We start from the raw sequence: 12,609 nt of genomic DNA, 5'->3' as shown, positions 1-12,609 counted from the left end.
ATCATAGTCTAGACAGTCAGGGACGTAAAAGTTCTGGGGACAACCATCAATAAACAGGCTTTAGGCTACTTTCACACTAGCGTTCGGGTGTCCGCTCGTGCGCACCGTTTGAAGGGGCTCACAAGCGGCCCCGAACGCATCCGTCTGGCCCCAATGCATTCTCAGTGGAGGCGGATCCACTGAGAATGCATCCGCCTGCCAGCGTTCAGCCTCCGCTCCGCTCAGTGAGCAGACACCTGAACGCTGCTTGCAGCGTTCGGGTGTCCGCCTGGCCGTGCGGAGGCGAGCGGATCCGTCCAGACTTATAATGGAAGTCAATGGGGACGGATCCGCTTGAAGATGACACAATATGGCTCAATCTTCAAGCGGATCCGTTCCCCATTGACTTTCAATGTAAAGTCTGAACGGATCCGCTCAGACAACTTTCACACTTAGAAAATTTTCTAAGTTTTAATGCAGACGCATCCGTTCTGAACGGATGCGAACGTCTGCATTATCGGAGCGGATCCGTCTGATGAAACATCAGACGGATCCGCTCCGAACGCTAGTGTGAAAGTAGCCTTATTTGTACCTAGATTTTAAGGTTGTTGTTTTTTTGCGTACCTAAAAAAAAAAAATAATATGTCAAAAAATGAAAAAAAGAATTAACTTGGAAAACATTTATGTGAGGGATGTTTTTCTGTCTTGCTTCCATCAGTAGGCTACTATATTTTAGCACCCAGATTACAGATTTAACAGACCCTTCCCAATACAATTGAATTTGCATCACCAATAGATTTTATGTGTGGTGTCCTGAACACCTGGAGGGAGCCCTAGGTCTTCCAGCTGTAATGTTTTCTATTTTATTGCCATCTGAAACTGACTTTAGGGAGAGAAAACACTATGGGGGTCATTTATTAAGACCAGCGTTTTAGATGCCGGTCTTATTAAGCCCTATATCTGGCGGTGGATCCTCCACATAATTTCGGAGCATCCAGCACCAGTGTAAATTTAAGCCAACTACCGAGCTGTCTTACATTTAGACCATTTTCTACCCCTAAGGCGCCCTGGACACGGCTATTTTTTTTCCCGTTTACTGGCCGTTTTTTGCGGAACCATTCATTTCAATGGTTCCGCAAAAAAAACGGAATGTACTCCGTATGCATTCCGTTTCCGTATTTCCGTTTTTCCGTTCCGTTTTAACATAGAACATGTCCTATTATTGCCCGAAAATCACGTTCCGTGGCTCCATTCAAGTCAATGGGTCCGCAAAAAAAACAGAACACATACGGAAATGCATCCGTATGTCTTCCGTTTTTTTCCGTTTCGTTTTTTGCTGAACCCAGCCCAATTTTATCTATGTGATTACAGTATACTGTATGTGCCATACGGTAAAACGGAACGGAAAAACGGAACAGAAACGTAAACACAACAGAAACAAAAAACGGAACAACGGATCCGTGAAAAACGGACCGCAAAACACTGAAAAAGCCATATGGTCGTGTGCAATAGGCCTAAAACAGATGTAGAAAATGATGAATGAGAGACCTGCTGGCCCATCCCCTTCTCCGCCCACGTCACACCCACTTTTTTAGACCTGGCATGAGCAGGGAAAGGTAACAGATTGTGCGGCAATCTGCGCCTGAAATATGCCTAAAATAGGCGTAATTCAGGATAATAAACAAACTCCTATTTTTCTAATATATTTTTTTTCTTTTTTTTCCAACAATTTTGGAATGTGTTGATTTTTTCTCATAGAGATGAATGGGAACTGCCAGAGAATCTCCATATATTATTTATTGATAAAGCACGTGTAAAAAACATACAGAGACTGTAATCTCTCTCTTTCTCTGATGCTTGAATAAAGGACTCAAAATCAATCTTTAAAAAAATATTCCAATAAACTAATGTCACACTCTGTACATAGGTATCGTAATTCAGTACACTATAGCTAACTTCTTTAATGTCTCTGATAAGTATACATGAGAATTTTCATAAACATAACTAAGCATATTGAACTTGAAAATAACACAAAAAGTACATATACAGGATCACACAGATATAGTACAGATACCAAAACCAGACATATTTCATAAAAAAAAAAAAAAAAGTTCATGAAAATAATTTTGACTGTAGGGTTCACCCAATCCCCACCCAATGAACAGTGACATTTATTCTTTGATTATTGTCACACAAAATGGACTGTAGACTGTGATTGAAACTGAAATCTTTTCAAATCAACTGAATGTAAATGCATTTTAAAACTTGAAAAATTAAGATTTTCAAATTCACTTTTACAAAAGCAGTCACTGAATGAACTAGTCGCTATTACACGGGTGATTTTTTTTTATGGGTCTGCAGTACTTTATACATTTGTATGCTTTATCCTGTACATATTTATGACTAATCAATTACAATCCTGATTTTATTTGATTTGTTTTTTAATATGATAAATTGAGGCCACGAAGAACGCTCCTTCTCCGAAACATTCCCTGTGCTAAAAAACAGGAAAGAAGCGCAGAAAGCAGAACCCTGGAAGACTGATGACCGACCAGAAGAAAAGTTGCTACAAACTTGGAGCGGCTCCGTATACTTGATATCTATTTCCTAATCATTTAGCTGTCTGCCATCATCTTGTTTTGATAGGATCCTTCAAGACAAGAAATAGCAGCACACATGTGAATTGTTTGTACTCAAACCATCTTTCAAGATGGCTCTTGATTTGAGAGTATTTGCCTTGAATGTTATCAAAACTTACACTTCCCTGTACAATCGCTCCCCATGAAAGTCTCGTACCAGCTGTCACCATTGAAATACAAGCCCTTATTAGTCTGAAAAACTCTGCCAGCGAAACTAACTAGAGACTTTCCAATAACTATAAACACTCAGGCGGGTGTAAAGGAGAAGGGGAAAGTGACAGAACTGTACGGCCGACAGAAAACCGCTGTTAACAATACCGTGGCTGTGTCGAAACGAGAACCACTCTTTCTAAGAAGAAGCTTTTTTGGTGGTGGGGGGAGGGGGACTTAGAAAGATGTAAAAACATTAAAATGTAAGAGGTTAAGGAAATGTCAGCAGGATCCCTCCAGAGTTTTTAATATGCATACCATTAGATGTTTGTATAGGACACTTACCAACAGACGTGTCTGAAATTAATGTCACGGTGCTGATGTTTATTTTGTTAATTTTAGGCGGCCATTGGAGAATAGGGTTATATTTATATTCATTTATCATATCACCCAGAGGTGTAGTATAGGGCCTCCTAGGGCCTTATGCAAAATTTGATCCCCCAACCATCACACATAATAACTATGCATATATACTCTTTGTCACATTGAAAAGTACTTAAAATTGTCCATATAGTAGCAAGTCTGATGTCAGACTAGAGCAGTGGCCAACACTTGGTAAATTTTGATTCTTTTTCTTCCAGAGATTTGGTTCTTTGGGCAAATTCAGGCAATACTGGGCCAAAAATGGTTACAGGTAGAGGACCATAAACACCACCCAAAAATGAGGTGTTCCACACGGTTTGGAGGCAATCTGAGGGGACCTATTTGACTCAGATTTACCAATCACAAGGTATGACTTTTGTCAGTATGTCCAACCAATACCAATATGACTTTTTAAGCGGCTAGTTGAAGTCTACGATGACCTCAGTTTGGTTCAGTAGAACCACTTGGGTTGTTGTGGACATAACAGCCATGTAATATGGTCCCAGGACTCAATGCAGGAGTCATATACATATATTTACTGTTAGGGACAGGATCCAAGTTGGCAAAGCTGGAAAAACCATTTAATGGGTACTGACAGACTCTAAATGAGCCAAAATTCTGGAGTATCTCTTATTATTATTGTTATTATTAATTATCATCTTTTTTTTTTCTTTTGACATGTTTTAGGTTTTGAGTCCACAGTCTATTCAGAATCAATATTTGACAATTAACAAAGTTCAGAATTTTCCCTCTTACAGACAAGCCCAGGCAGTGACAAAGCTGCTAAGTATGTTGGCCAGTCTATCAATTCTACAAATGGAAAAAAAGAAAAAAAAGAAAAAAAGGAATGGAAATCAAGTGAACTAATTTGTTTCTTTCCAATGTGCAAACCAAATGGCAAGAAGAGAAAATTGAGAGGACCTCAAATTAAATGCAAGGCAAGTTCCAGCGTGCCTTAAACCCCAATGTTTTTCTACTCATAAGCAGACCCACCATGTCAACCCAACTTCCTTGATCAGACATAACATCCTGCTGAGCCCTTGTAGTGGACCAGATGAATGCAAAACGTGCAACTATATTGTTATTTCTTACACGGTTACCTTCACTTCACTGGAATGAGCAAATATACAGAGAATAAAGAGCACAATTGTTCCTGAGAGATGAAGTCATTTTATGTATAGTCCAATGTTACAAGTAACTAAGGACTGACTACATTTCTTGTGAATCATCCCATAAATTGATAACAGAACAAAGAGTGGATAAAAGACATAGAACTTTAACCTCTCTATTAACAGGGAAGGGGGGTTTATTGCATATTTGTCAGGACCACATTTCACAGTCTTGTTGTTAGTCAATGAGGACACTTCAACCACTTTATCTCAAGTAAAAATTTCACGTGGTTTTATTCATAGACTATCCTGGTATTTCTCATTAAATTGGAACTATGCGGTGGAGGGTTGGAAGAGGATCATGGGTTGATCTCAATGCCATTGCATTGGGAAAATCAAATATCTGGTCCTACCTTCTCACCTTTTTCAGGGGTGGAATATGGGGAGTGCAAATAGGGCAATTGTCCCGGGGTCTCCACTACTAGGGGCTGATGAGTCCACCAGCATCCCTTGTTCAAGGAGCATTCTAAGCACTGGATTTTAATTTCTTCTGCACTATGCAACAAATGTGAAAAGCTGGAGACCTGTTAAGCGTCCATCACTCTTTAAAGAAGAGCATCTGCAAAGTGACCAAGTAGATGACCTTCTGAAGTGATAATTTGGTGCCAAAATTGGCCAGTGGTATTTCAGACTAGGAAAGTCCTAAAAGCTAAGAGCTCCCAGAACCATAATTTGGCCATACTAAATACTTTAGCTGGTATCCAGCTAAAATGACATTTAGTAGGAGCATTGTGAGAAGATCATTTCAATCACAATTGATGACAACAATTATGGTGATGGTGGACACCTAAGCGCAACTGACTGACAGCAGGTTACAATGCTATTCCAAAATTTCCATTTCAGCTGGATGCCAGGCAGAGCATAGAGCCCCTAAACAATGTAAGCACCATCTGGTTTAACTGTTTTGGGATGTAGATGTCTTTAAAGGGCGACTGAATCCAAGAATACTCATGATGTGCATGACACATGACACATAAATCACTAATTTATAAACATGAGTCACCCGTAGTTCTCTTCAGCACAAGATTATTTTTTAGTGGGATCTGGAATGGCCGTCATCATCATTTACAGCTTTAAATAAAATAGATTTCCCATCTGTGATTGGGATCTTGACTAGAAACTAATTCCCATCTAATTTCTACAAAAACATCCATGAGAAAGCTAAGGTAGATTCAGGTTCCTGAACTGGCTGACCTTGCCATTGACAGGAAGCTACATCTGGGTTAATTAAGACCTTCCAGTTGATGAGGTAACCTACACTGTTTCCACTGTCAGTAAAGCATGTCTGTTATTAATGTCTTCCTATTTATTCCACAAAAGTTAGCGTCATTACATTATTCCCATCTAAACACATAATCAGATGATGCCCTGGGAGTCTGGGACGTTATCAAAGGTGCAGGAACCGGCAGCATGAGAATTCAGTTTTAGGAAAATAAAGAACATAAAGATGATAATTAAATATTATACAAGTTATTGACATATACAATAAACTAATACCTGGCTAGAACACATAAGAAATCTAGGATCCGGTAAAAAAATTATATATTCTTCGTCTGAACATATGTCTATACTGGATAATGCTGTATTTTTATAATTGGTACAATGTGTTAATCCAATAGATTAATAATAGCAACATAGTTTGTAAGGCTGAAAAAAGACATCTGTCCATCCAGTTCATCAGCCTGTTATCCTGCAAGTTAATAATAGTAATAATAATTATCTATATATCTATCATCCACTTATCTGTCTGACTGTCTCATATCTTTGTATAATGTTTATCTATCTGGTGTGTAAAAAAAGAACAATTATAACATACACATATAAAAGTGAGTAGATACAATGTTTACTGTCCTGTAGGGGAATATAGCTGAGGGAAGGGGGGCAACATGTGGTGAGGGGATATTAGGTGTATTTTAAGCAGGGATGGCGGCGATCAATGCGACTTTGCCCCGTTCACGCCAGGTCTAAAATTATGGGCGTGGCACGGGCGGGGAAGGGGATGGGCCAGCAGGCCCGTCTCATTAACAATTTTGTACGCCTGTAGAAAAAGGTCTAAATGTAAGACAGCTAGGAAGCTGTCCTACATTAAGAACTGGCGCCGGATGCATCGAAGTTATAGAGAGGCCGCCACCTCTTCATAACTTCGGCAGAACCACCACCAGCCTAGGGCTTTATTAAGACTGGTGTTCAAATAAATGTGTCCCATAGTTTGTAAGGCTGAAAAAAGGCATGTGACTAGATACAATGTTTACTGTCCTGCAGGGGAATATAGTTGAGGGAACGGGGGTAAAATGGGATGAGGGGAGAGGGGCCTGGCTAAAGTATTTAGATACAAGGTGAAGGCAGTTAAAAAAAAAAAAAAACTTTTTCACGGGGAAGGAAAGCCAGCTATGTCTTTGTTTTTCTGGATGCATTGAGTGAACTGGTAAGCAGTGCTTAACAGAAATATTCTGGAACATTAACAGAAGTTAATTAGTTTTAATAAGAAGTTATTAGTTTTCTTTAGAATTATGTTTTAATAGATTACTGGAATATTCTTAAAGCATTTTTTGTATATTCTGCAAGATGTGAAAATCTAAAAGTCCTAGGCAGAAACCTAAAAAACACATAAAAGATGCATCCACTTGAACACAGAATACGATAACAAAGGTGGTGCAAGACATAAACTTCCCAACATTTGAATTCCAAATAGTAGGTCATTTCAAACCTACCCTGCTCAACGTGTGAACACCAATAAAACATCTTGGTAACATGTCTCTTTATGCAAATTTACATACAACTCACCCTGAAAATAACAGGATTAGAGATGAGCAAATTGATTAGTTAGAATCAAAATTCAACACATATTTTTGAGGAAAAAAATTATCTGATTTGGTAGAATCAGAATTTATTCAGAGTTGTTGGAGTAGAAATTTTCAAGGGAGAGAGATAGATTTTCCAGGCATTTAAAGCACTTTGGATTTGAGTACAATCAATTCATACTCGAATCAAAGTTCATCACAAAATCAGACAAATCAAACCGAAACAAATTTTTGCCAATTCACTCATCTCTAGGGAGTGTTGGCTCATATGTAAAAATTACCAAAGCTCTGTGGTTGAATTATAGGTGACAACAATATCATCAAGTTGGCAACATCAAGAAGAAATGTGATTTTGGATGGTTAAGTGGATGGCTCAACAAAGAGGGAATGCCCCATGTTTAAAACAGCTTTTCAGTAGTCCCAGTAGGTAGCTGTGAGTGAGAAACCTTTTATCGGCCTTTCTCTTCTGTCCTTTATGGTTAAGGTTGTATAAATTGGTGGTATGGCACAAGATGCTGATAGCTTTTTTTAGATCTTAAAACATCTCTAACACTGTGTGTAACACTGAATTGAGGTAAGTAATTAGAGTCCAATGCAAAAGAACATTGACCTATTCTGAAGCGGGGCTTGGGCACCACTACCAACCTAGTGTCATGGCAGGGTCAAGTGCGGCTCATCAAGTTCTTGCAGTCATCATCATTAAAAACAATAATGGAAAGCTGGCAAATGATAGGAAACATTATGACTAGACTAGCCCTGGACATACCACTTGAATCAAAAAGACAAAAAATTGCAGGCTTGACTAGCACATCATTCTATGAAACCTAAAAATACGGATAGTCAAGGGAAAGCTTTGCATCTCCTATTTGAGTTCCATCAGTCAATGGATATAGAACGTTTTACTAAATTTATGAAATGACTCATTATTACCTTGACAAGTGAAACCTCTCTCTTCATAGCCAGGGTTGCAAAGACACTTCCCGATGGGTACGAGCCATTCTCCTTCAGTGCTGCAATACATTTTAGGTGGATCTTCTTCTTTGGAATGGTTGACACAAGAACCTCTCACCTCCACCAGAGAATGGGAGTCCATAGGTACAGTGTCTGGAAACATGGCTAAATTCTTCACAGTGAAAGGACACTTTTTGAAATATACCCGCACGGATACTAAGGCAACGCAGGCACCAACATCCTGAAATGCCAGATAAAATGCTTTCTTACTGATGGGCCCCACTTCCCGAACCTCAGTGTTCAGTTTCAGAATTCGATCTCCAAGGTCCATCTGAGTGAAGCTTTCGTCAGCTGCAATTGTGTCAATCTTTGTAAACTGATGCTCCCTAAACTTGACCCCATGATCCTCATCTGACTCCAGGTAATAAAGGTTAAATGTTTCTTTACATGTTCCCAGTACAAGTGGGATGCTGTTGCAGTCTCGTAATGTGAACTTTAGCTCAACGTAAATCTTTTGAGCTGCGTTGCGGGGAATCCAGTTTGTCCTAAGCCAGTTGTTTTGATTGTGGTCCATTACATTGCAAACCTGATAGGTTCTTATTGGAGTATAGTGTTCATCGACTCCACTAATTTCTTCCCACTGAAAGAAAAACAGTGCAAAAAATCAACATCAGTAAATGGACATATAAAAAACTCATTGTAAACTGCTTATGAATATGTAGGAACTGAAAGCTATTGTTGTTTAAAGTTGGCCTGATAATGTCCTTCAGATAATGTCCAAGTGTTTCATTTCATATGCATAAGCATAAGTAATATTGCATGATAATTGCTAGTGCTATACTTATAAATTAGAGATGCTTGAAAAATACATTTTGTACAAAATTATTTGAGCCCGTCTGCCACACGTCAAGGCGATCTCTGTAAGACGGGTCCTAACACTAAATACTACCCTTTATGTGCCATGACGGCTACCATACAATTCAGTGAGTGTAGGTCCCACATGCTTGCTGGGCCTGCTTTAATTTCTGTCCTCTATGGTGCCAAAATAGCCTCCATAATATCCTGTTATGGCATATAAATGGTAGTATTTAGTGTTAGGACCCGTCTTACAGAGATCATCTTGACGTGCGGCAGATGGGCTCAAATAATTTTGTACAAAATGTATTTGCCAAGCATCTCTAATTTATAAGTATAGCATTAGCAATTATGCATTTTTGTACTTTATTTGGTTTGCAGAGAGCTGTTGCATTGTATGTTTTGTGTTACAGTGTTGTTTTCAGCCATAGCAACGTGCCCCTGCGCATTGGGATGTGCTGACTGACCCCGTTTTTCCTTTGCATAAGTAATTTTGGGTGGCAAAAAGTATTTAGTAGCGTAGCCATGTAGCACTGATGTTTTGGGGTTTAAAACCTGTACACATGATCACATTACGGAGCTGGAATAAGGCACATAAGTCTATGGGTCCTATTTAGAACTCTAGACACCTCCAATTTCACACAGAATTCTCTTCTGTCAAATTTATGAGGAATCTGACTTAGCATATTACTATGGGAATTCTCATTGCTGTATGGGGATGCAATATGGCAGCGCAAGGGGTGCCTATAGCTTCACCATACAGGATCCAAGGATTTGCCTAAAGCTTGGATCTGACCTGGGACAACATCTGCTTGGAGATTGTATGTATTCTTGATACCTGGCTGAAGAGCCGAATTCCTTTCTCCCCAAAGCAGTCAGGGTTTTTAAGGACTAGAAAGAGTTTGCGGGAACAGTAAGCCAATCCGGTTTTAAACGCTGGCCAAGTGTATACTTTCTGGGCTGGTGGATACCATATGAAAGGGTTTGTCTTACTGTGACAACCCCTGTTTATATGCCTAAGGAAGACATAGATGGGGATCCCGCCCTGGACCCCCTGTATATGCCAAAATGGACAGCTGCTCTGTACACTACTCATACTCTGGAGGAGCTGGCATTTTTAATGCATTACACGGGTGGACATTTATTTGAATAGCGTTCATTAAATGCTTAATTTTTTTCTCTATCCAGCTCTGAAAAGGAAATGTATGGCTGCCTGTGCCTGCAAAGATAATGTATGGCTTCCTGTGCCTACCCCGAGCAATAACAGCTGATCTCGAGAGTTAGAGAAGCCATACTGGTAGCAATCAGTTGGTGTCTTTTTTATGAGGGTATCTTCATGAGAAGAAGAAATTATGTACATGCAGTACTGTGCCAACACTTTAGGCAGGTGTGAAAAAATGTTTCAAAGTAAGAATGCTTTCACAAATAGAAGTGTTAATAGTTCAAATTTTAATTTATTTTGCAGCAATGTTATTAACTATCTTCAGTGTAAATAAGAACGAGTCCTGGAAGTGATGATATGGCCCCCACAGAGCCCTGATCTCAACATCATCCAGTCTGTCTGGGATTACATGAAGAGACAAAAGGATATGACCAAGTCTACATCCACAGAAGATCTGTGGTTAGTTCTCCAAGATGTTTCAAACAATTTCCCTGCCTAGTCCCTTCAAAAACTGTGCGCAAGTGCACCTAGAAGAAATGATGCTATTTTGAGGGCAAATGGTGGTCACACCAAATATTGGTTTGATGTAGATTTTGTTTTTTTTTATTCACTTTGCATTTTGCTAACTGATAAAAATAAACTATTAACACTTCCATTTTTGAACGCGTTCTTACTTTGCACACTTTTCCCAAACCTGGCTAAGACTTTTGCACAGTACTGTATATATGTATACATTGTTTTTCTACATTTCAGCTTGAGCCTTTCTCAGTTACAAGGATTACAAAATAAATCTTGATATTTGAAAATAATTGCAAAAACTGTTTGAGAAGGGAGTTGTTTTTTTTTTTTATTCTAACAAAAATGATGGCAAAAGATTTAAAACTCCATTATTGATTCTGATCTTGTAATCTGATGTATATTCAGCAGTTTGAATGGAGCTACATGATGGTACTGTCTGGAAATAGATTATTGTAATTAACCAAAATTGTTAACAATGGCCACTTGTAACCAGATTAACGTAGGTGGGGCTCAACCTATTCTTCATTACAGGCAGTCAGGAAATGTTTTGGTGCAGAAAGGGTAACCATTGCATTTGTAGTTATCATAACTGCATGGAATATAGAGCTTTATTAAAAGCCTGAACTCCTCTACTAAAAGAAGGAAACTTTCCCAGCTGTATCTTCCTGTGCAGAAATGCCTTCTCTGTTACATTAGGATACAAAGTCCCATTGAGACCATGGCTACCATGATTAATCATTTGGTTTGACCTTGTCAAAAAAAAAAAAAAAAAAATACAATATGATTTCTGAGACCACGGCACCAAGTCCCCGTGAGCTCGGGGACTAATGTTGATGTGACATGTAAGCTGTTGTCAGCCTGTGATGTAAGATCTGATGTTAACATAAGTCTACTCAAGTATTGCAAATGAAATAACGAAGAAACAATGTATTTCACAATATGTTACTGTTGTGCTTGTAGCACATGGACTTTGCTTACAAATATTGCAGGTTTATAAAAGAAGTATATAAAAAAAATTTTTTATAGGCTATAGACTACAAATTGTCATAAAACAGCCTATGCCTTCTCTATAGCTTGGGACTGGACTACTATGTAATGTCTATAGAAGCAGCAAAACAATTGGGGGGAAGATAAGAGAAGGTGGAACCCCCTGTGGGTAAACTGTAACCTGTTTTCCTGAAATAATCGGAACTTCATACAAAAATAAGTAAGGGTTTGACTTGCAAAACATACAGTATCTGCAGAACACCCACATGGACTTAGGCATTACTCCAGCATTAATACTCTCATGGTGTTTAAAATATAGTAAATCCAGTCATTACTACAATAACACTATTGTAGGAAATTATTATTTATATTATTTTCTGATATATTCTGTAAAATGCATCTAAGACGTAGCTTCCATTTTCACAACGCAGCTGTAAAGTCAATTTTTCTCATCTGAATCATCTTATTGAGTGTTACAGTCTCGGGTCGAAACCTCAGGACTTCCAGGTCTTAATCACACTTCCTTAATTTTTATGGACTTTTTTTTTGTATGTTGATGAGCATGATGCCAATTCCACCATGGCAGCATCTTAACACTGCATTATTGAATGTGGTGTGACCTATTTCTCAACTTTTAGTGAGTGCTAAGGGGGCCTTCACACATGGCAGATTTTGTTGCAGAAATTTCTGCAAATGAAAATCTGCTCCTTTTATATGAATGGGGCCTACAGAAATCCATGTGCTTGTCGTCAATACAACCCCATCCAGATGGAAATCATGGAACTCATTCCAAATTTCTGCATGTGACTATCCAAATGTGACTAAAGTACTGCACCGAAGGATGCATTTTTTGTTGTGGATTTTATTGTGGAAATGATTTGAAGCAGATTTCACTCTTTGCACTGCAATGAAAATCTGCAGCATAAATTGACTTTCTTTAGGCTTAAAATCCGCACCACTGGTCAATTTCCGCT

The 12,609-nt window shown here is 38.8% G+C and overlaps 1 protein-coding gene across 2 annotated transcripts in view; it reads right to left on the bottom strand.

Annotated features, from left to right (window-relative positions):
- EPHA3 (EPH receptor A3) overlaps nt 1-12,609 on the bottom strand; it is a 371,911-nt gene that overhangs the window by 238,807 nt on the left and 120,495 nt on the right. For both annotated transcript variants that reach the window (XM_040423262.1, XM_040423263.1), the window contains exon 3: nt 8,092-8,752. In XM_040423262.1, coding sequence (XP_040279196.1) covers nt 8,092-8,752 — 661 coding nt within the window. The remainder of the gene's footprint in view (nt 1-8,091; nt 8,753-12,609) is intronic.

The sequence above is a fragment of the Bufo bufo genome, chromosome 3 (assembly GCF_905171765.1).
Source record: "Bufo bufo chromosome 3, aBufBuf1.1, whole genome shotgun sequence".
Lineage (NCBI taxonomy): Eukaryota > Metazoa > Chordata > Amphibia > Anura > Bufonidae > Bufo > Bufo bufo.
Note: the sequence above shows the minus strand (reverse complement) of the source record. Positions and strands in the feature narration are given on the sequence as shown.